The 26,500-nt window shown below is 33.5% G+C and overlaps 1 protein-coding gene across 1 annotated transcript in view; it reads right to left on the bottom strand.

Annotated features, from left to right (window-relative positions):
• The window catches only part of LOC125231640 (pancreatic lipase-related protein 2-like), a 32,334-nt gene extending 6,376 nt beyond the window's left edge, over positions 1-25,958 (bottom strand). The window contains exons 1-3 of the mRNA XM_048137123.1: positions 25,858-25,958; positions 5,318-5,375; positions 1,469-1,607 (exon numbers count right to left, since the gene is read on the bottom strand). Of these exons, the coding sequence (XP_047993080.1) occupies positions 1,469-1,607; positions 5,318-5,375; positions 25,858-25,906 (246 nt within the window). The 5' untranslated portion in view covers positions 25,907-25,958. The remainder of the gene's footprint in view (positions 1-1,468; positions 1,608-5,317; positions 5,376-25,857) is intronic.
• Positions 25,959-26,500: the final 542 nt, after the last annotated feature.

The following is a 26,500-nucleotide window of genomic DNA, read 5'->3' as shown; positions in this document are numbered from 1 at the left end:
TGTTTGTTTTGTTACAGACAGACGAACAGAGGCTTCTCGCGTCTTAGTAATAAGGTTCTGTTTTACCATTTGGGTTATGGAACCATAAAAAAAATACAGCAGCAATTTTGACCCCACTTGACCCCAGCAGCTATTAAGTTATCAATCATTTTACAATGACATAACATAATTGCCTTAAAACCATAATTAATTATATGTAGGTATTGGATGCAATGTTTTAAATAAAAAATAAGCCATTGTATTAAATAAAACAAAAGCCTTAAACCTATTGAATTCTACAGTTAAATGTGTTTAGTTTTTCAAAGCAGCCGTACAAAAAGTTTAGGTAGGTTCTGAAAAAGACTTGATTACTGTCGCGGTTTAGAATGTAATGTCGTACGAAAACTTCTCTTGATTCAGATTCAGATTCAGATTCATTTATTTCTCAATAAGTATTACATGTTTTTATTACAAACGAATATAAAAATGAATACATATTAAGATCGTCAGAAATATAGAGTTATTAAATATTAGATAATTAACAAGATTATTATTATTAATACATACAATATACATCATTTATTTTCAATTACAATATAATCAATGTGACATAATTTAAGCATTTTTGCAGTGGCATTAGTATTCATTATTTAAGTATTCCTTTATGCTGTACAATGTTTTTTTTATCTAGTAGCAATTTCTTTACTTGGCGACTGAAAGTGTTGACATTAGTTTCGTTCTTTTAACTCGATTCGAAAACCCACGAACGAACTTGCGTTCGTTTAACTCGATTTGCTTTTTGTATGTCCTGTTCGATGTTTTCATATACCTATAGGCTACAATTCGAGTGGTGATCAAATTTATAGCTAAATCAAATTTATTGTTGATCCAGTATTTGGATACATTGCAAAGTGGGAGAGTTGACATAAAGGACTTAAGCGCAAATAGCATAGGTATATAGCGTTTAAGACCTTCATAACTTGACTGTGATAATGACATGAAAATTTAAGTGTTTTTACTTTATTGCGAACGTGTTAAGCTCGCAGAGTCGCTGGAATAACATTATAGTAAAGAAATAAATTTTGGGGACACCTTACACAGATCAACTTAGCCCCAAACTAAGCAAAGCTTGTACTATGGGTGCTAAGTGACGATATACATACTTAAATAAATAAATACATACTTATAATACATAGAAAACATCCAAGACTCAGGAACAAATATCTGTGCTTATCACACAAATAAATGCCCTTACCGGGATTCGAACCCGCGGCTTAGCAGGCACGGTCACTACCGACTGAGCCAGACCAGGCCCCGTAGCCGAATGGCATTTCTCCGACGCCAAACGAAAGCGATACGCCGCTGGCTCTGTCGCGCCAATACGCAAGCGCGATAGAGATAGATATCTACTAGCGCTTCGTTTCGTGAGCGTTTCGTGAGCGATTGTGCCATTCGGCTAGCCACCCAGTCGTCAATATGTATTAATCACCTGGACGCTCTCCTGTTGCGCTGTTTCTATGAATCCATGTATGTATAATACAGTGGGGTTATTCTTGTCGAAGCCCTTTATCTCGAACAGGCGGGAAGCTTGGCCCAGGGGGAAGTCTACGTACTCTTCTTCCGTGCTCCTGAAGAATTTAGAATAACTCAATAAGACAACATAAAATTTTAATATTGGGAGGTATTTTACACAAATCAATCTAACCCCAAAATAAGAATAGCTTTAACTATGGGTGTTAAGCGATCATATACATACTTAGGTAAGGTACAGCGGGTCAAATCTCGACTGGGGGGCAAATGTAACTGGTCCATTTTTTATACATGTAGAACTCAACATCATAGTGTAATAATGGATTAGTTACAATTGCCCTCCAGTCGAGATTTGCCCCGCTGTACCTTACTAGAAAAAAAATCACGACTGAGGTATCTGTGTTCATCACTACATGCCCTTACCGGGTTTCCAACCTGGGCTTCGCAGGATAGCAAATAGACCATACAATTTTCTCGTTTGTATTATATTCATTCCATCCACGTTTTTAACGTGTAGCTACCGCAGACTGTATATTTGAAAACATATCTATTTTTCACTCATTTGACGTGCCTTCTCGTATGTACACGATTTCAGATGAACAATGAAGCCATAAAGGGTGAGCCATGAGTTTGTATGAAGTAAGGATTCCGTATAACGGAGTTTTTTTGTTTTATCACATCAATCTGTCTGTATAGGGGGAAAAACCGCCATGAAACGGGCGGTTTATGAAACGGACACTATCGATATCTTTAAAAAATCGAAGAGAACATGTTCATGTCTTATGGTTATTGGCAACGCTGATGACCAGGGAGCGTACATTTCATGCCGATGACATTAATCTGATGTCCCGCTCCGTATAGGGTGATCCCAAATAGTTTTATTGTAAATTATTAATCATTAGTCGTCAATCATTTAAATCGTGTACAAATTACTTCAAATACAGTAGTCCATTTACATGTGGCATAAATAATACCTACTTGAAATGTGAAACGTGAATAAAATTATTTGATTTGTTTTTATACATAAATTTAATTAAATAGTATTTATTAACACACATTACAATAAATACGTAGAATAGAGAATTTCTCTCTAACGTAAAGCACACCATCCTTCTTGCATTCATTACCATGCAAAGAAATTCATAACTTAAAATGATTGATGACTAATGATTAATAATTTACAATAAAACAATTTGTGATCACCCTATATGGAGCGTGACGTCAAATTGATGTCATCGGCACGAAAAGTACGCTCCCTGCTGATGACCATAGGTAAGCCCACAATAATGACAGATCCCGGCGGTCATTACTTACGAGTAGTTCACTATTTCGCACATTGTAGAACCGCGCGAGTTTAGTAAAAAATGTCGTATATTTGATAACTGATTTAAAATTCCATAAAATCTTAAACTACAATTGTAATGGTTGTACTAGCTGCGATATATTCTCAAGATAATTTTTAAGAAAAAAAAAACCGCCTTCCTTTGGGGTTCTGGTGATAAATACTTTCAAATGTTAGATTATGTTATCAATTCGTCTGTATATTTTTTAATGTTTGTTATTCGATATCTCCGTCATTTCTGAACCAATTTTGAAATCTGGATGATTCTGAAGTACTTACAGATGAGAATGATTATCAGAACGGAACTCTAACCAGGGGCGGCTCACTCTTCATCAGCAGTTCCACTGCACCAAATGTCACTGTTCTGGACGTAAGTGCATGCTGTTCTTATAAAAATACCAAAGTCACTATAAGTGTGCCGTTCAGATTTGAGGAGTTCCGTTCTGACCATCATCAGCAATTCCACTGCACCAAATATCACTGTTCTGGACGTAAGTGCATGCTGTTCTTATAAAAATACCAAAGTCACTATAAGTGTGCCGTTCAGATTTGAGGAGTTCCATTCTGACCATCATCAGGAGTTCCACTGCACCAAATGTCACTGTTCCGTACGTAAATGCATGCTGTTCCTTTAAAAACACAAAAATCACCATATGTATGCCTTTCAGATTTGAGGAGTTCCCTCGATTTCTCCAGGACCCCATCATCAGAACTGGGTTCTGAGAAAAATGGGACCAATCTGTATGCATATACAAAAATTTTCAAAATCGGTCTAGTAACGACGGAGATATCGAGGAACAAACATTAAAAAAAAAAAAAAAACATACAGACGACTTGATTAACCCCTTCCTTTGAGATTTTTAAGGCGGTTAAAAATACGGCATGGCGCTGAGACATAATTTTATCAATACTTAATTATTTGGAATTTGGGTAATATGTTTATAGCTTAGATGCGCAATGAATCGGACAGGTATCGTCACATTGAAACGTACGTACAATAATGTACCAGTCAATGTCCGATTCATTATTCCTGCATATTATAGTTACTGTATTTTTTTTTACTGGTTTTATTTACTTTCATCAATATCAGATGCCGCCAAAGAAGAGGATTCTTCCAGAAAAAGCTACAGTAGAGTCTGCTGTGGAGTTTTTGTAGTTGTTAATTACTATATGACCTCGGTTTGGGTTCTACCAAAGTAATTGCCTTATTAAAATAATTATCATTATGTAAAAGCAGTAACTTTGTGAAACATTGAGTATTTATGTGCCCCAAAGTAAGGCATTGGTTCCTTGTCCGTTTCAAGACACCCACTGTCCGATTCAATGCTACATGCGTTATGAACCGGACATAAATGAGATAAATCAAATATAGATTTTTCTCACTAAAAATGAAGTTTCATTAAAGATGGTGTATTAATAATTATACTATAGTATATCCGAAATGTATAAGGATGGTTAACAGTTCCTAAGTTTATAACTTCGGTATGTAATCTAGCTTCAAAGTAAAATGTCCGTTTAATGGCGGATCTCCCCTACTTAGAATGAGCTTATGCTCATGCCCATCTCATGCCTATTAGTTGTAGTTATTTTATAAGCAGTGTTGCTAAAAAAAATTAAGAATATGAAACTCCAAAGTGGACATTAAATAGAGGGATCTTAAACAACATTCAATTATACCGATTCTAACTTTCCTAAATGCATTGAGCCATTTCAATAAGACCTAGATATGTATCTGTAGATGAAGTTAAGTGTGCAATTTTTGATGTCACACATATACACAAGATAAATTTAGCCGCAGTTTTCAGTTGACTACGTTTTACCATTAGCTTATCTAACTAGGTACAGGAAATATAATGGCCTCATGGTTTGGGTTTTGTATTATGATACAATATTTACGAGTACCTATCAGCTACACGTTCAGTCAACCAAGATGATTATTTTGAGTATGTTGGATAGAAAGGTATTTAAGAGTGCATGAGCACTTAAGAAGGTTACGAAATTGCTGTATTTACGAGCATAAAAGTGGCTGTGGAACCAGTGAAGGTAATGCTGTAGTTATTATCTTTGAATGCGTTTCATTAGTTAAATTAAATTAATTGACCATGTTTTGCAACTATTAACAGGTCACCTTTAACTCAATTAGTTATTCAGAACAGAATAAACGCCAGGAAAAATTTCAATATTTTTTTATCTCCTCTTCAAATAAATACATAAATATACGTATAGCAACCTAAATATCATGAAAAGTAAGTTACATTCTGATAACGGAGACTATGTAAGACAGGTTCTACATAGAAGCATTGTACCAAGGATGGCGGCATTTCATTATCGTAATGCTGATACGTTATGCAAGGAAGTCGTGTTTTCTTTGGGTGGGTACAATAATATAATTAGGATCTCCGTTAAAATATGCATCCTATTTTTGTCAATATATAAAACATATAGCAAAAATACAAATAAACTCACCCGTTATAAAACCTCAAGTAGATGTCTTCTATACGATTTGTTCGATCTGGCAAAATCCCTGTAACAAAAAGGAATACACCGTGTCCAATAAGTTTGAATACAGCAAAAATAGCCAATAAAACAAAATGAACAAATAGTTACTTCATTATTATTATATTTTATGAATGGCACTCTTATTTACTACATTCACAACAAATGTTTTGGAATAACTCCAGCATTAACTTGTTTACCAGCCTCAAACGCTTCTCAAACGGATCACACGCGGCACGCACCGTTTTCTTCACATTTCATCCCAAATACTCTCGATAACCTTTTTGAAATGATCTAGGTTTATGATTTTATAAAAATTTAGTCTTCAAAGCATGTATGACCATACAAAATAGTCTAATACGCCTAAACCTGGAGGCCTAGGTGGCCACTCATGTTTCCGATAAAAAACTGCCAAATTAGTCTGAAACTACGCTAGAATACCATTTGCCGAATGTGCTGGAGGTGCGTCTTGTTGGGACACATGATACTCATTCCCAAGCATCCTTTTTAACTTTAAGGCATTTTTTTCTCCAAAACCTTGGTTTTAAAGAAAAAAACGTTGATTTTAACGCTTTTATCTGTAAGTACTGAAGGTAGTTTACCTCGCTTACATACTGCATCCCACACCTGGGCCGATGGTGAGCTCTGGAACCTAGGCACATTTTTCTAGTTGCCTGGATCATTATCTATCCTCGGTACCCACAATAATTTATTTTGGACACGTGGCGTCTGTTTTATCACATACAGATTCTCCTTATAAAAAATAACTCATCACCTGCGTGCCGAGCAAGTATTTTGTTGGCATTTTACCTCTTTATTTTTCTTAGACACTTCGGAAATTTCATGTAATTTGTGCTTGTATTTTATTAAGAGGAATATACTCTTTAGTTTAAATAAGAATTTGATGGCCTGTGATCCCTATATCTTTAGAACTGAGGTAAAATGTGATTATTCGGACTTATTGGACACGGTGTAAGTACTAATAATCTAATAACGTTTCATTTCCTAATAGTATCTCGCAATTAACAAGGCCTAATTAATTGGGATCGACATGAGAGATCCTTTAGTTATGAATTTTGTGATTGATACAGTCATATATATACCTATATATTTTTCTGAAATGAACGTCAAGTTGTTAGTGATTGACAAAATAAAAACATCGACAATCCTTTTATCGATAAATAGCTTTACATGAGGTTATTAATCACCCCTAATAAATAATTTCCAAAATCTGGAACCATGTATGAAATTATGTCAATTATTAAAATATTGTACGTTTAATCGTAATTTATTCAATTTAAATTATAAAATGGGTACAAATTAGCTTACTTAATAAAATGAAATTAAATCTAAAAACCTAAATAACTCTAAAACTAAAAAACGTACATCGAGTATAAAAAAAAAGAAGAAAACCTACTGGAAGAGGCCTCCCCGCGCAACCCCTGGTGCAAAGGTGCCCATTACACTCGCCGCGTTACCGCGTTGAATGGCAATGGACAGCATACGGTGAGTTAGTGACAGCCTTGTACGTTTTATTATTATTGACCATTTATTTTCAAACATAGTCATACATTTTGTATAAAACATTAATGTTATAAATATACACATAAATTCAAGCTTATATTCCCTAAAAGGGGTAAGCAGAGCACATGAAACTACTCAAGTTTCAGTGCCACGGCAATAATTAATGAAATCATTATAATAATTAATGAGTTTAATGACATATTATAATGTAAGTTATCGACGAACTAAATATCGGAATGAAGTCACTAATGTCACTTCGTTCGTGCCAGAAAAATATCTAGGTATATCATATACGTAAAGGTCCTCTTTTATAATTATATGTTCATAGTCACTATTATAAGTCACAAAATTGTATACTCTCCTTATCGTCACCGTTTTCTCATTTGTACCTACCTAAATTACTATACCGTAAATTAATATAAATTAAATACCTACCATTGTCGACTTTTAAAAACTCGAAGACGTCTACATCTGATAACACAATCTCAAACTGTAGAAGAAAATAAATAACACAAGAGCATATTGAAATTGACTGGAACAAATACATTGCAACTACTGAATGACCGTTTATACTTCATATGAGTATTTCCATCATGCGAACCACCTTTAATAAAGCCTTGTACAGTCGGCGTTTACAAGTAAATGGAGGATACTGGATAGTAAAGTTATTTCAAAATCGGATGAGATGATTGATGTCATCTGTACATGTATGTAATTTTTTAGTTTAAAAACGCCAAAATTCGCACGATTTTATTAAAGTAATATGTATACATATATTTAAAATATGTAACTACTCGTATTGATGGTGATGAGTCAGTTTCGAAATGACGTTAGATAATTCAAACAAAAACGTAAATAGGTACTATTTAGTAAGTTTAGGTAGGGAGTATAGTAGAATCCTATTTTATATTTTTAAATAAGTAAGTACATTTTGTTTAAGTAGGTACTTACATTTTACCATAATACAAATATGTACATGTATTTCCCAACTACACACTAAACCAACATAAGTTTTCGTATATTTTCAATTCCATGACGTTAACTCTTAGTCCGACTGTACTATCATTATCATTATGGTATTATTCTTTTAAACATTTCCGTGACTACAGCTTATTTTGTTCAATGGTCCTTGGTAACTCAGAAAACAAGTGGAATATTATACATACATATAATCACACTTGTATCCCATAAAGGGGTAGGCAGATCACATGAACTACTAAGTTTCAGTGCCACTCTTGGCAAAAAGGGGTTGAAAGAAATCCAAATTGTGACATTGCAGTGACAGGTTGCCAGCCTCTCGCCTACGCCACAATTTAACCCATATCCCACAGTCGACTTCTACGACACCCACAGGAAGAAAGGGGGTGGTGAAATTCTTAACCCGTCACCACACGGGGTAATATTATGATTATACTAATAACTAAATTATAAAACAGTATGATATTATTGTTTTTTTCCGACGATATTTTGGGAAATAAATAATTGAATACATTAATGTAATCGCTGCTTTGACATACAGACAGATAGAACTACGGACATGACGAAATAATAGTTATTTGTTATACAAGGGGGCAAAGTTGTATTTTAACGCCGAGTGTGGATTTAACACACGAGAAGTAAAATACATTTGCACCCGAGTGTAACACAAAACTTTTCCCCTCACTATACTTAGCAAGGAAACTACAACGCAAAGAAATGCGTTTATCACTGCTTCCAGTAGTTCCACAGGTGGTAAATCATCTTTATTACTAGATTCACCTACTTTTATCAATTTTAAAGCATTTAATTTGACTTTATTCAAGGTCAAATTACTTTACCCACTAGTGGATAAAATGCGTTTTTACCCGCTGCTATTAAAGGACAAAACACGTGTTTCCGAGCTAGTGAGGAGAAAAAATATGTATATGAATCATTATTACATTTTTTTTTGTGAGAGAGGGAAGAAAAAACGGAATAATATATAATCTTGTGTGAGTGAATGAATCCTCAAAATTTCATAGATCAAGTATTCAAGATTGACTACATCGCTTCCCTTTTATGTTTTTTGACATTTGAATTTACAACATATTTGACAAAATACGTGTAAGGATAAATTATCAAGATACTTTTTTCTACCATGCTCGTAAAGTACTTCATGTAAATATATTACCAGGTTGGTTGGTACCCTTACCCATTGTTCTCGCCTTCTCGGGTTATGACGTTACTTAGTTCAGTCTCTATAATGTGGGCTTGTAAGCCGAGTGACCCGACTGACACTTAATCCGGTTCTACTCTAATGGCATTTCATCAATCTGCATTCCGCACCACTGATTCAATCCAGTATTTCATAGGACTTCAGTTCCCAAATTGAATGATATGAAGCTTGAGATGGCTTTCCAACAAATCAGCAGATAGCTCTTTGTATTGTTTATTTAATACCTAGGATGATTGTTATATACTTCATCAAACATTGTAAACTATAGGCGGCACAAATAGTGACTAAAATACGCAAGTAAAACGGATCGGGATAGGAAGTTTAAATCCCATTCACTCAATTACCCAAAAATATAGAAGGCAAACAACATCGCTTAAATTGTAATTGTTCTGACCTTATATAAATAATGTATTGCATAATTGAGGCCAGGGCCGGCCCTTCAGAGGCCGTTGTCATGTCAAGTCTGGGGAACTTTGTGCCCTTGTGTACGTCTCTCGCGGAAAATTGACAGGCGTGTGGCGCCTTGCCGCGCAGGGACTCTGTTCACAACCGAACCACAACTTACGTGAACAGGAGATTCACCTCGATGTCTGTTATAAATAAGCGCAATCGTAGGTCTCATTTACTGATCTACCAGAAATTAACGGCCTTGTTTATAACAGTCTTGATACGAGTATTCTATTCCCCTGTTTGTATTTATTTCCGAAAGCCGAAAGTAAGTTTTAATATTAGTTTATGTAATAGTGTTTGTATGTACAATTAGGAAACTGCTTTAAGTGATCACTAATCAGTCATGTGAGGTTAGTGGTGACGGAGTGAGAGCTTACACATCATCTTAACATTAAGCCATAAAAAAACTTGAAGTACTTAATATTTTATGAGATTCTGTTTTTTATGTCGATAACAGTAGGTAACCTACATGTTTACGAGTAAGTGTGATGAAAATATATTATAAATAGGTACCACTGGTTTGATTGAGTTGGAAATCAAAAGGATGGTCGATAGTTTTCGGAGTTCTAAATTCGGGGCGAACTAGTTTAGGTATTTACTTAAGTTAATGTGTATTAATAATCTCATATACTATCCAAGTATCCACTAAACACAGGTTGCTAAACATCACATTGAATTCAAAATTACACGTGCAAGTATTCTAGGTGGATAGTTATAAATAACTTAGTCAGTTCTGACTGAACGTGTTTAGTCGGAAAGCTTTCCTGTAGTGTTTGTTCTATATTAAGTAACTGTGTTGCTTTTTGCTTTTGCATTGTAAACGAAAAAGTCATTTTCAATGTTAAAATCGTAATATCGAAATGTGAGTTGTGAGTAATGACACAAACTGCCCTTCGTTGTAGTTACAGGTATTCCAAACTAGGACCTTTGTATTCATAGACAGGGTAGTAACTATGCAAGTACTCAGTGACCACTAGGTAGTATGTCAGTCATTAAGTACTTGCGGTCGTAATAGAGAGATTGGCACAGAGAGTATATCAGTCAAGCGAATGATTATATTAATGTTTCGATTTATCACCAAAACCATTAACCCTATAGGAATATACTCAATGACCCCATTGTCCGCATGCCACATCAATGGAGACACTCACTTCTGATTAGTGCGGGATACTTCCAATTACTGAGGACTCATGAGCTAGAGTAATAAAGAGAATGGCTGCTATTAGGGTACGCTATGTTAAAGGATCGTTTATATTTACACTCATAAAAAAAAACCGAAATGATAAAAAGTAAGTAAAGAACTATGAGACATATTTTGGAGTTACTTTTGTGCTCACATATTTTAATATCATTATCATCGATTAATGCGTCGGCGTTTTGTTGTGCTGCCGTAGGTATATACCTATTTCAGAGCGACGGAGATGGTTCACGTTATTTTAAAATCCCCCTAAGAACTTATTAGTGACCCCTGCCATATCGGGTCAGGTCATTTATCTAAAGAAGGTAAAAAAAAATCCTATTTTTGGGACAGAAAACTTTAGAATTAAACAAAATATCATGTCATGAAACACCCCACCACATAAGCACCAGCAATAAGTCAAACTTAAGTTCATAAGTTGACTTAAGTTTCAAATAATAATTACGAAGCGCAGCCCAGTATCATAGATACGTACGTACCTAGGTCATACCGTCTATATCGTATAATTAATATCTGCAAAACGACGGAATTTATCAATCTTATCATATTTGTCAATCATTTGCCAGTTGAATGTCAATCGCGCATCAATGTTATATCAGCGCATCAAGCACGTAGACATTGTAAAGCATCAATTATTCGAATGCGTCTATTCGTTGCGTTCGTGATTGATTCACACTAATAGACTACAATTACAGCGAGGACAAAACAAACTGAATTCATATGGGACGCTGACGCGACGCGGATCGATTTGAGTTGACTGATCGAAGAATATTTTCCTTATCAGGGAATATTTCAGATTATCAGCAATTCCCGTCAACTTTGTACAAAAATTAAGGGAAAAGTTAAATTTGTTTTTATTAATTCCTATTTTCACAACTATGGGAACAAATCAAATTATTTTAACAAATATTCTGATTTGTGTTTTTTTTTTTTTATGTAGTCACACTACTATTCGATTTTTAATTCCTATTTTGTTACCAAGATTTTGTTGATGAATTGAGATTTTATTAAGTTTTATTTCGTCATTAAGGTTCTCTAGTATCTATATTTTCTTAATTATAACAATTATCCTGTATATATCTTACGAAAGTCGAATTATATTACTAAATGTTGGTAACAAAATAGGATCAATTAAAATTTGCTGACGTGGCATTGTACAAAGTTGACGGGAATTTCTGTTATATTTTCTTTGTACCTGCTTGTGTTTCTTGTAATTTTTGTTAAGTATAATTAGCTAGTTTTTCTCGTAGATAGTATATTTAGATACTTTATACAAATCTAATTAATTAACTAAGGTAACGGACCCAATCATGGACAGTTTAAGAAAAATTTTCGCCTCTTTTTGATATTTCACTCATAAATGTAAAAATTCTACCGTTAAGCGTGTTAAATCTTGAATGTCCTATCCTTCTTTTACATTTCAAGCGTATTGCAGAATGGATACTCCTACTGGTTTCTTCATAGTTAACAAATTAAAAATCGGTGTTTTTTCTCCAATTATGGACGGCAGTTCTCCAGTAATGGATCCCCCATTATGGACAGTGAAATAAGTTTAAAATTTTACTTTTAAAGCCAACTGATACTCAATGAGTCAATATTATATACCATAAATACAATTCGTTTGAGTTATTTTAACATAGGATTGTTTCTTGTAAATTTTGGTTTTGTAAATTGTTCCTTGTCCATCATAGGAGGTAGGCAGTTTTTCGGTTCCAGTAATGGACACTCGCAAAATAACGCCATTTCTTTATATCTTTGGAGCAACAAACTAGTATGTTTTATACCTTATCTCATGCTTAATGCAGTAAGTAAAACGCATTCAAGTTTACACCGAGTATTATTTTTTTATTATTTTATACATGAACTCAACTCTCTTAGCAACATTACTAAGGATACGTCTTGATATTTTTTTCAGTAAACTGATGAATTTTATCTTGTCGCCAAATCCTTCAGAAATAACCGAATTAATTGAAACTTCAAAATGAAACAGCTCTATAATAACTCTAGTTTATGGTACATAGCCGTCAGTTTTTAGAAACTAATTTTAGATACTTATTTTTAAGGATTTGTGTTTTTTTGTCCATAATGGCATCACCGTCCATTATGGGGTATTTCACCTTATAGTCGCTTGATACTTACTCTGATTAGAATAATATATTTTTAAGTATTTATATCTAATGTTGACATTAAAAGTGCCACTATTATATATTTGTTGAATCAATGATTTGTATTTTTCACGTCTATACATAATTATATTACTTACAGTAACTTGGACATTGCGAAGTCTTCGACTAGACTTAGGTAAAAAATTCAATTGATTCATTGTCTTCGGTACCATGCCACAGGGGCTGTTTTTAGATTTATTTTAGTTTAATTTTAGATTTATTTAGTTTAATTTATATTTTAAGTTTAATTTTAGTATAACTATAGATTTATTTAGTTGAATATTATGTAATACAATATTAAATAAATCATTCTTGAAAAATGTTGCATGTATTTCATGAGTAAGTTACGTATAGGTAGTTAGATAGTTTTTTAAGCTTTGCACCAGGATTAATTTTATTGTTTACCTAAAAATTTGAGTAAAGTAAAAAAATAAAACTATGTATTGTAAATTACGGGTCTCTATTGGTTTCCATAATTTTTTAAGTCCGATTTTTACTATCCATAACGTTTTCCGTCATAATTTTTCTTAGTCATATTATCACTAGTCATAAAATTAAACGTCAGAAATTGTAGTTCCGATTTTTGAAAGTCATAATTATTGTTAGTCATAAAATTTATTAGCCATAATAATCAAAGTCCATAGTTGTACAAATCCATAATGTTGAAGGAAATAAACTTATTCGGAATAATTATTGTTCTGAGGATTTTATCACAAGTCATAATGATTAATAACCATGTGATTCTTCACTATTAGCTTTCAATGGGATCTCTATTGTCCCATAAAAAAGGTTCGTCTGCATTTTCGTAAGTTGTAATGTGGCTTACTAACTTCCTCAGTATTTATTAAATTTTCATGGCACCTATTAAACGGTCTCGCCAAGGAGCTGACGTCGACAACTTCTATATCCGCTTTTAAGGACAATAGATAACTAGCAAAAGGAAACTAACGAAACTAACTACATGACGCAAAGGGTTGTTTTTTGAAACAATTTTGTTCCGCCAATAAGTCGACGGAGCCCCGCTACGCGGGCCTCCTATTTTCCGCTCTAAGGTACAAAAGGAAACTAACGAACCTACACGAGGAAAAGGGTTATTTTTAAAACAATTTAGTTCCACCTATGAGTAGACGGAGCCCCGGCGGGGCTCCTATTTCCGTTCTAAGGAATCAAAGGAAACTAACAACCTACCTGAGGAATAGGGTTACTTTTTGTTTTGAAGTCATAAATAATATTTTATGTATAAACATTTTCTATGTAATTATATGTATGTCTGAAATATAATATACTTTAGGAATTTTAGACATCAAATCTATATGCAGAACAATCAGTAGGGCTTCAAAATATATGCTTAATAATATTTCTGAATAATTATTGTTATACTTTTCAATTTTATACTCATCAACTTTATGACTTTTGAGATTATGATATCCAATATTATGGTTTGTTATTGTTAGAACCATTAAACGTTATTAGTAACAAAAATTATGACTAGTGATGTTTATGACCACAAAATATATGAATAACAACTTCTGACTAACGAAATTATGACCAATAAGTTTATGGGAAAGAAAGGGATCCCGTAAATTACAATACACGATAACTTATTCGCACGATAATGAGCATAACAAAACCCAACTAACAAAAATTAGTCTTATAGTGGCTTATAATGCCAAAAATAGCACTCTTATAATAACCTTGTAAACCCTTTACAAGAGGGCATTTGGGCACACCTTATAAGGCCAAAAACCTTATATCCCCCTTGTAGTTGCTATATTATTAGCTTTCTTATCTTGTACGTGCTTTATTATGGCATGCAATAAGAAAGTTAACCTTATAATGGCAAGAAAAGTGCTTTTAAAAGGCTAATGTACTAATAAGAATCATATTTAAAGCTTTAATAAAGGCAATTATACTTGTAAGAATCATATTCAAAGCTTTAATAAGGGCAATAGCTCTTGTACACGTTTTGTGATCATCAGATATAAGGGAGTAAAACTCATAACGGCGAAAAAGGATGCTGTTTTAAAAGTTTATTGTGCTTTTCGTAGTGATTTATGTGTACATCATCATCGTCATCCATTTTGCAAGTTAGTAAACGGTAAGTTAACTTTTACATATTACAATTACTTGCTTATTTATTATGAAAACTGTGTGGGAATCCAATTTCATGGTGAAATGTGATATAAAATGTGTTGTATTATTAATGCGCCCTTGTATTTCAACGGTTTTGTACTAAAAATGCGGTTAATTAATTTTGACATGTCTTGAGCAAGGCTGTTATAAGAGTAAAAGCAGTAAGCACATCATTTACAAATACTCTATAAGAGTAAAAACTTTATAATAGCCACCGGTGTTACTCAAGATTCGCCATTTTATATATCTTTAGGGTTCCTTCTCACAATTAGTGAAATCCCGAACCTTACCATCTAGTTAAATATTTGTAACGGATACCAGTTAAAAATTCATAACGTTATCGTTAGAGAGCAGATTTCAGGTAGCGATTTAAATATTAATATGAATATGACTCGCATACAATATTTATTATTTTTTCTACACACGAAAAAATGTATGGGAACATAAAAGTAAAACCCTTTTTGGATGCTTTTGTGAATATTGGGCAAAAATTATAATGATAATAAATAAAAATAAAAAAATATTTATTTATACTTATTTCTTTAATATTTCTTCTGCGCATTGCACAGTAAAAACTTCTATTATGGCTCAAAGAATATAAAAATGAAAATAATTCGCTTCTTATTAGGGCTTGCATTCCGGAATTCCGGAATCTCGAAATTCCGGAATTTCGGACAATTTTTCCGATATTACAGTTCCGGAATTGAAACACATAATCTCGAAAATTCCGGAATTAAAAAAAGATATATTTTTGGACGAAAACGTGTAATATCAGCCTGGTTATTTTACAAAACTACCACCGCGTCTATAAAAGATATGTAAATTCATAAGTTAGACACTGCTCGGATTCAGGTAGTGCCTATTTTATGACCAAAAGGGCACTACCTGAATCCGAGCACTATCCAGGGCTAGTTAGAGCGAGATAGTGTAGTTTAACCCGCTAATATTATACCATTGTCACTTTCTGGTTTTGCTCTCAATTGTTTTAGCTAATAAGTGAAATATATAATCAGTTTAAAGTAAATATTTGCTGTAGAAAGTTGTGTTTTGTGATAATTTAAAATTACTAGCCGGGAGTTGAGTGTTATGCTCGAATACTGAAGGACAATTAAATATAAATAAATAACATTAGGTACATTATTATTTTATTAGCGTTATTTATGCTCAATTTATTAGATCGAACTTAAATTTCAGTAATAATCTAAATTTTACTTCTTGCCTAAAATATTCAGTGCTATGAGAAATCATAGCACTGAATATTTTAGGCATAAAGTCTGTTCAGACGCCAATCGTAGTATTTGGTATTACATTCATTCACAAGCATAACGTAGTAGTTACTTTATACACTTTTCACAAAGACGTGTCCATATTTTACTAAACTCTATCTAAGTCTATTACCACTTACCACAAAATCAAAGGATTTGAGAAGCAAATGTATGGAAAATAATGAATATGAAAAGAATGATTTTTTTTTACAAAAAATTAAGGTGTACATGTACCTAGGAATAAATCATAAAATCTGTCTTTTTGGGCTAGCTTGGATATCTTTTGTCCCTACTCGAGTCTGATAAAGGTAATTCAATATTTCTTTTATTACAGTTATGTGAACAAGACGTTATGCCATTCTTGTAAATTATTACTTTTATATTATTTCGATGGTCAATCGATAAAAAAATAACTTTAACGTTGACCACTACCAGAAAACTGGCACTAAAACGTCGTTTGTATCGTTAACTGTAGTTCGAAATAACTTGCAAGACCGATTTTGACACAAAATGGGCTTTCCTGTAAAATTACTAAAATGAAAATTTCAGTGTTATATGCCTTTCAGGTACGGAGTTATTGTCTTAAACGTCGATTAATAATAAATTTCAATTTAAAATTGTATTATTTCATCAAAAACCCACCAGAAAACCAAACCAAAAAAAATTGTTCAATTCCGGAACTAGTTCCGGAATTCCGGAATTGAAGTTCAATCTCGAAAACCAGTTCCGGAATTGAAAATCGTCCGATATTGCAAGCCCTACTTCTTATATATATTTAAATTGAAAGTCCATTATTTAGAATAAAATACTTTTTTTTAAATGTAGTTTGTTGAAAAAATAACATTAATTTAATCTAATTATTCAGTGAAGTTTGTGGTGTGCGATGTAGGTAATAATAATAGATTATAAACCACATAGTGATGGGTAGGACATCAAATTAAAATGAGTTTGTATGAGTACCTCATTTTCAAAAATGAGGTGTTACAATGTCTTACTTCAAATGAGGTGAGGTACTAGTATATAAAATTTTGCTATCGGCGATTTGTTAGACTCAATCGGGCAACAAATTCTAGTATGTATACTATGTAATAACATCCTTTATACCTATTAAATTTTATTTGCAACTAAATGTTAAGAAGAGAACTTGAACAACAGAAGACTGAAATATTATTTAAGAATTCCAATTGCTGTAATATGAAACTACATAAAAAGCAAATTGATTTGATGGTTCTATGAAACTTTTGTTCTATTTTAGCTGTTGATTATTGTTATTTATCGTATGTTAATATTCTTGATATCATTTTATAATGGTTTCATTTATAATTTACAGTTTAATAATAATATATTTCAATTGAAACTGTAACCTTAAAAATTGCATGTTTTTAACAAACGTGAGTTCATATTGTTTTCTAATTACATACCACTTTTACGTAAAAATAACCAACTTACCGCTGTGGATATTCTAACAGCAATATATAGTAAATTAAATGAACACCAACATTCTCGACGCCGTTCATACTTTTGACTATATTTTTGCACGTAAAAGACACTAAGGCAGAGCCACAAGCATATTAAATCATGTATAAAATGTCACCATTATTATATTTTGGTGTATTTATTAGTAATATCACTGTATGATACAAATAAATTAGCCATAGCCATTGAACTTTGGAAACAACAAACAACTGTCACAACACAAGTAACACAACTGACAACTTCAACTGTCTATGAAATGCGTTTCGTTTCACGACTCACGTTTATTATTTGATAATGTTGTCAAAATGTGTACATATTAATAAACATGTTATTAACTGCATATATACTCCGTGTAATAAATGGATATACATTTTTTTTATGGATAATATTAGCCCATATTGTTGTCTTAAGGAAGGCTATAACTATAACGTAAAAACAAAATAGAAATGTCTCTTCTTTATCCGTTGAACATGCTGCAATGCGATATGATGTTAAATATTATCCACCTAAAAATATTTTCAAACTTTTAACTTAGACGAAACAACCAACGAAAATTTAACTGATATATAGAAATAAGTAAAAACTGCAAAAATAAAATAAATATTTGTCACTAATAAAAAGGTGCGAAATTCAAATTCTGTGAGACGCTAACTCTTCGTTCGTACAAAGTTCATATCTGTGGCATTTAAATATATAACAACTACACCTACAATACCTACATACGAATCTAAATAAAAGTACATAAAATAATTTTAAATAATATTTCGGTCATTAATCCTGTACTGTTGTCAAGCGAACTTCATAAATGCACATTTTGAGTTACTCGTCCTTGGTATTCAAAACGCTTCGAAAATAAATATGTCACGACCAGTATAAGAGAGCTCCCTTATTACAAATGACAACCGTCATACAAATCTGTTGGTCCGATAGGTCACGTTAAACTGGTCAAGTCGGTAGCTCAAGTAATAGCATCGAAACTATCGAATGAGAGCGTTTGCCGAATTTGCGCGCCAATTTGAAGAGATGCTTGGATCACAACGACGTAATATGTATGAAAGCTTGCGGCGCTTAAGACTGTTTTATTTCGAGTCACGTGTAACGTATTTTGTCGAGGCAAATTTGAAGCATAGCTCGTGTCTGTCTCATTCACTCTTACGGTAAACCTAACTAACTGTTTCACTTTGAAAGGATTTTTGAAGTAATGTTGGTAATGTGACATTGTCGCGGTGAGGTCTTCCGGTACAAAGCGATTTCCGGTACAAATGTATCGGTGGACCTTTTGTCTCGGCAATAAAGTTTGTAGTTCGGTGACATAGACGATGAGCCGCTTCATTTTGAAGTGTCGACTCTCGCGAGGGAGTTTGAGGACCGCGAGGCGCGCGTGTGACAGATGAGTTTTTGAATGATTTGAAGTTTGTGAATGATTTGTGTGGCATGAGGTGTTTGTGTTGCGAGACTTGCGCGCGAGGTTATGAGTAAAATGAGGTGAGGTGAGTTGAGGTGTGATGTAATACATTTTTTCCGTGTGAAGTGCTGCGACAAATCACCAATATGAGTGGTACAAATGAGGTGCCTCATGAGTGAGGAACTCAACACACCACATGACATGTATTTAAAAAACCGGCCAAGAGCGTGTCGGGCCACGCTCAGTGTAGGGTTCCGTAGTTTTCAGTATTTTTCTCAAAAACTACTGAACATATCAAGTTCAAAACAATTTTCCTAGAAAGTCTTTATAAAGTTCTACTTTTGTGATTTTTTTCATATTTTTTAAACATATGGTTCAAAAGTTAGAGGGGGGGGACGCACTTTTTTTTTTCTTTAGGAGCGATTATTTCCGAAAATATTAATATTATCAAAAAACGATCTTAGTAAACCCTTATTCATTTTTAAATACCTATCCAACAATATATCACATGTTGGGGTTAGAATGAAAAAAAATATCAGCCCCCACTTTACATGTAGGGGGGGTACCCTAATAAAACATTTTTTTTCCATTTTTTATTTTTGCACTTTGTTGGCGTGATTGATATACATATTGGTACCAAATTTCAGCTTTCTAGTGCTAACGGTTACTGAGACTATCCGCGGACGGACGGACGGACGGACGGACGGACGGACGGACGGACGGACGGACGGACAGACAGACATGGCGAAACTATAAGGGTTCCTAGTTGACTACGGAACCCTAAAAATTGCACTAGTCATATCCATATTAATATTTAAATCGCTACCTGAAATCCGCTGTCTAGTTATCATGTACTTGGCGCAAACCTTTGAAATTGCATTTTTGTTCGAAAGACCGTTCTTTTTAAACCGGTATTTTGGGGAACGCTTTGATAAAGGTTTGGTTCGATTAACCGGCATAGAACAAAATAAAACCGTGTAGTCCGCAGCATGTCAGGTAATACTGATATTTTCAATATTTCATTAGGAAGTTATACCTAGAATTTTCAATTTAAAACAAACTTGTGCTTCGGAATATTTAATCTTCTGGTGCCTTATTTTATTACTTCCTATTGATTTATTGTAAATGCTGAGTCAAATACTCTATTTGATATTTATTATTATGGTTATTGTTACAGAATCTGTGGATGAGATACATAGTCAGCCGTTTTTAGTGACGTGAAGATGACAACTCTTCTCCTCCTCTTAGTAAGTAAGTGCTATTGAAAACCACAGACGATTTCAGTACCGCCATCACAATGGACTTTGTGTCGATAACTATAAACAGCTTAGCCTAAGACTTCAAATAAATATTTTTTTTTTATTACAGATGAACTACAAAACGGCACATTTTCTGATGGAGAAAATCAGTCACAATCATTACTTACACCCAAAAATAAGCCCGGAGTGGTGGATCAAAAAACATGCAAAATGGAAGAGGACGCAGGAAATAGTTTAGGTTGTAAGAAAATCACATCAAAAGCAAAGATGGCGCTGATAATTCAAAACAAGAAAACGAAAATCAATATATCTTTTGTGAATTTGATGAAGACCTCGATAAAAGAAACTACTTATTATTTTGGAAATTTACTGATAGGTTAATTACAATTTCTACCACCGTGTAGGCGCTCTGAAGAATATATTAATATTTTGAAGTATGTAGACTCATTGAAACAGCAACATCGTGAGCAATAGAACTGAAAATATTAATCTTATAAAGTTACTTGTATCGGTTTGGTTTCGTTGCACATAAATAAATATCTTAAAGACAGTGAGTTTGTCTTTATTTGTCCTCAATTTTAATCTGTCTTAGTCCCAAAAGGACTACATATAAAATCGGTTTCTTCTTAAAATAGCCGAACATTGTATTCTCTTATTCAGATCGTCCAATATTCACAATGATAATCCAAAATAAAAGATTTTTTTTATTTCAGACCAAAGTCCATAAAGTAAGGAATACACTTTTGGAACGTATTCTAATAAAGTTAATCTTAAAAATTAATATGAGTAGGTACTGATGGATAAAAAAACTGAGTCTCTTATACGCTCAGTTATGTATAATTGGCCACCTCCGAGTGCATGCTAGTCTGGTATAACCGGTGGACACTCTATTTAATAATGTAAACATTGTAAAACATGGAAACAATGGACCAGTTACATTTGCCCTCCAGTCGAGATCTGCCCCGCGGCCCCGCTGTATATACCTTAACATTTTTCACCGCAGAACTACAGACACCTTAAATAAGAACAAAAAATATAATTATTAAGCTAAATCCAAACTCAATTCATCATTTAACGATATACCTGTATTACTGTCACTGCTGCTTGCCTGCATATTCTTATAATTATTCCATAATGGCATCCTCTACGGAACCACTAATCGATAAGTTGGGATCAGATTGTTCACATTCGCTGGATTTTCAAAATGACGAATCAAGTTTTATAAAAACTTTTAATACGACACTTTCAAGAATAATGCCTTTATAATTATTGTATAAGAGAAAATGTATTGCTTTAATTCTTTTAAACACTTTATAAAATGCTATAATTTGTTTGCTGGATAGACGTTTTATAATATGCTCCTATGAGGCATAAAGCATCATAGTTATCTTATGCATTACTTTTATAAGAATAATTGGCCATAACAAAAGCTTTTATAGTGCTTTGAATATTATACAGCGAAAAGGCATTTTAAATGGCTTCTATAAGAATACATATTTTTAAACCCTTATTGCAGTCATATACATTGGACTTATTAACGTGTACATGGCCAAGTTATAAGAGTAAATGTACTATTGGCCAAATCCTCTTATAATGAGCTACTATAAGAGTAAATATTTTTAAACCCTTATTGCAGTCATATAAATTGGACTTATTAACGTGTACATGGCCAAGTTATAAGAGTAAATGTACTATTGGCCAAATCCTCTTATAATGAGCTACTATAAGAGTAAATATTTTTAAACCCTTATTGCAGTCATATAAATTTGACTTATTAACGTGTACATGGCCAAATTATAAGAGTAAATGTACTATTAGGCCAAATTCTCTTATAATGAGCCGCTATAAGGAACTCTGGCATAATTAATGCTATTTTAAAACTACTATGAGTGTTTAGCCCTTATAGATTGATTTTATAAGGATATTTTGTTTGTTGGGAAGAGTGTAACGCTAACGATTATCCCTCTGTACGAATATATGAATGTAAAATGAACAATTAATAAATTAATAAATTAATAAATATTATAGGACATTCTTACACAGATTGACTGAGTCCCACGATAAGCTCAAGATGGCATGACAATGTTACGTTACAAAAGCTAGCTTTTCTTTCGCAATTGGGTAAAATGATTAGCTGTGAAGTCATCACGGGCTTCATTGGATGCGTCTGCCTCTAGGCCAAGGTTCCATGTTGCGATAGAACCTTGTTGGGACTAACGAGCCCTTTTTATTTAATTAGTTTTACTACAATATGATCAATAAATGATAATTACACGGTTCTTTTATTGCTGATAAGATAGATAGATTCTTTATTAGCAGAAAACAACAATAAGGCAAACAAAACAGAAATTATAGATTAAGTATCTATTAATGATATACAGAGTATTGCAAATTATTAAATTAAAAGTTTCAACCAAAATCAAACTGGCCCAATTTTTTTAAGTATAGGTATAAATATATATCGTTATATATATCGTTGTCTGAGTACCCACAACACAAGCCTTCTTGAGCTTACCGTGGCCCTCAGTCAATCTGTGTAAGAATGTCCTATAATATTTATTTATTTATTTATTTATTTATAAATGTGCACCTAACTTGTGCTCAAGGTAAAAATTTAATGTAAATTTGACTGAAGTAGTAGTACAAGTGTCACTTCTGACTTAAAAAAAAACGGTTAACTTTTAATAATAAAGGCTTGATTCGTATTATACCGATCTCAGTAAGTGTCAAATCAAACTATGGTATGAAATGCTTGCCCTGTGGCCTCTTTCACCACGGTGACAATTGTCGCTCGACAGTGACACTTCCTGAATAACAAAGAAATATCAATCCTGAGTAATAATGTTACTTATCAACCCTGAAATGGGCATAGAATTGTGAGTGTTAAGCGCCAATGTCACGGTGGTGGTGAAATAGGTCTCTGGTGTCTGAGGTAAGTAGTATTACGATGAGAATAGGAACGAAAATAAATAATGTTTCGTATGATATTTGTCTCGAAAGGTTAGAAAAGTCATTAGTCATTACAGAAACCGTTTTGTTTCTTTGAATTGTATTATGATAGAATAGTACTAGTTAATGGAATACGGCACAGCTTATTCTGACTTACATATTAATACTTTGGATGGATATTATATTTTCTAACGGAGAAGTTAAAATTCTATCACAGTTTTGTAATAAATTTGTTTTTTATCAAGCAGAAACGTCCGCGAGCGATATTACATATTTTTAAATTAAAGGAAAAATGGAAAAATTCACACCTCCGGCAGGACTCGAAGCAAGGCCAGAGGTCTCTGGCCTTGCTTCGAGTCCTGCCGGAGGTGTGAATTTTTCCATTTTTCCTTTAATTTAAAAATAGTTTTGTAATAATTTAAACAAAGCAGTAACATCTCGATAGTTGTGTAATGATTTCTAATTACTGAACACTTTGCTAAACACTCGTTATGAGGCTTAAGTCAATTCAAGTGAACTCATGGACATGCCACTACTATTGTTGCTGTAGCAAGTGAAGCAACACGTGTGAAATAATATATAATATATGAAGGCAATCGAATAATATTTACAATTGTATACTAATGGATACAATGAGTAAAAGCAAGGATTATTTATATAGGATTTACATACTCCATACTAAGAATCGTACCTCGATTTTTAGCGCCACCTATTAAATACCATCATAACTACACTGAAGATGCATACAAATTTATTTTTTTCAAAATATGTATTTTTCATAATGTGTCAATACCTGTCTACCTGATATTCTATTCATAAATGGCGTGTTAGACGATAGACATTACAAGTGAAATACAGAGACAGTTCTCACATGTAGTTATTATGAGCCGCAACTCCTAGTCTGGCTAATGAAAGTTGATCCCGCAAAAACGTGGCAATTTATAAATAAATGGAGCTGGCAACACATTGATTACATGGATTAATTTTTTATTATTTCTAATTAATTTTCAGCAATTACTTTACTACATTTTATGGTTTTATTCATTAATCATTATTATTTTAGAGATGACGCTGTTAATGTTTACCGAAATTCGTTAAAGTGACAGTTACACTGACAGATGACAATCGATGATATGATATCCAGAGCAAAAATACTGGGACAACTTTCATTAGCCAGACTCTATTAATATTATAAAGCCAAGTATAATAAATAAATAAATAAATAAATAAATATTTGGGACACCTTACACAGATCAACTTAGCCCCAAACTAAGCAAAGCTTGTACTATGGGTGCTAAGCGACGAAATACATACTTAAATAGATAAATACATACTTATATACATACAAAACATCCATGACTCAGGAACAATTATCTGTGCTCATCACACAAATAAATGCCCTTACCGGGATTCGAACCCAGGACCGCGGCTCAGCAGGCATAATAAAGGCAATAGCTTCAAATCCTTTTTATGAAATGGACGTCGAACCCGAGATATTTTTGAAGAAATGTGTGGTGCCGTTCTCTCCGCGACATAAACATTAAGTTTGTTATCGACTGTTACAAACATGGAAATCGTAAAAATATGTATAACGTGCGTATCTGACCTGCGTCATAATAGCACTTAACTATTCTAATGATTTATAATAAGTAGGTAGGCCGCGGTATCAGCATCATGGCAATATTATTTACGAAGCGGAAACATTTTCTAAAAAAATGGATTATTTGAATGAAAACACGATGAATCACCGCTCGTGAGAATTGGAGCATGATAGTGGTTGGGAAATTATAGACTGTCGTCGGCTATTAAACATGTATGAGATCCAAATTGATACTGTTTTGTTTTTCTTTGCTTCATGGAGATACATAGATAAAAATTATATTTTCAATGTCAAACAGTTTAAAACTTTGATCAAAACATTATGGTATTCACAAAGAAATATTATCTCGTTTATCAAGATTAATTTGATTAATTAATTACCAAGATAATGATCTTACTACTTTACGAACAATGATTTTTAAATAAAACGTTAATGATAAGACCTTATTAATAGATAGGTAGGTACCTACGATTAGCGCCTATTTAATCACGGTCATGGAAATGCCACTCTTGCAAAAGATAACGATTATCGATTACAACGAAGCACTGATAGCGTACATATTTATATTCTATGATGCTGAGGGACGGTAGATATGTGAGGAACATCGGAAGAGAATCCTTATCAGTTTCGCGAGATAACACACCTGTCAAAGTCTTATACAACCACGTGCTCCGGAAAAGGCCGAGCGGATACGGAGCAGAACGAGCGTGGACGTAAATAGTCTTGCGGCAGGCGTACTTCGCACCGGTATTTATTTGTTCCCGTTACTTTAACAAAGTTGTTGAAAAAATGTGAAGCCGCAAGGGTGAGGCGGCGACCCTACGCAATTTCGCGTCGGAACGTAATATAATTGGGAAGTTTATTGAGGAAGTCGTGATTGGTTGTTCCGTACCTGTTCCCCACCAGTAGCGTTTCCAGCCGTCCGTCACTGCGCGCAGCATGGCGTCCGCAGCCGCCTGCGAGTCGGTACCGACTGACACTGACTCACGATCACAACACACCGATTCGAAAGTTAGCTACACGCATTTTAACCTAATGAATTGAAAAAAAAAAACAACCCCAACTTTAACAATGACGCGGCTAACCTGTCTTTAGAAAGAAAGAGGATTAATATCTCACGCATGAACATTTTTATGTTAATTTAAGTTTAAAAAAATATGTTCTGGATATAGATGCGTTTTCCTTTTAACTTAATATTTTAATGATAGAGAAACGATCACGCCATTTCCAAATGAAAATTGCCTACCGCTTAACTTAGCTAAGTATTTAATAGGTTTTAGTAGGGTCTTTTATGTAGTTCAGCAAAGGGCTCTTCGGAGCATGGTGATTCAATTAATTTCTAATTAGGACGAGAGTGCTCTTAATGCAGAGTAGACTCGGATTTGACATCGTAGCCTGTCAGTGTAAATGGGAATCTGACAGGCCGCGCCTCGTCTATCGGTCGGTGGCACCTACCTGCCTTTATTATTAGGTCACGGGTAATTTGAAAGGGTCATTTTGTTTAGTAATCTAAAATAATAATAATTTGACTAAGT

The sequence above is a fragment of the Leguminivora glycinivorella genome, chromosome 1 (assembly GCF_023078275.1).
Source record: "Leguminivora glycinivorella isolate SPB_JAAS2020 chromosome 1, LegGlyc_1.1, whole genome shotgun sequence".
Classification (NCBI taxonomy): Eukaryota; Metazoa; Arthropoda; class Insecta; order Lepidoptera; family Tortricidae; genus Leguminivora; species Leguminivora glycinivorella.
This window is presented reverse-complemented; position numbering and strand designations above follow the sequence as displayed.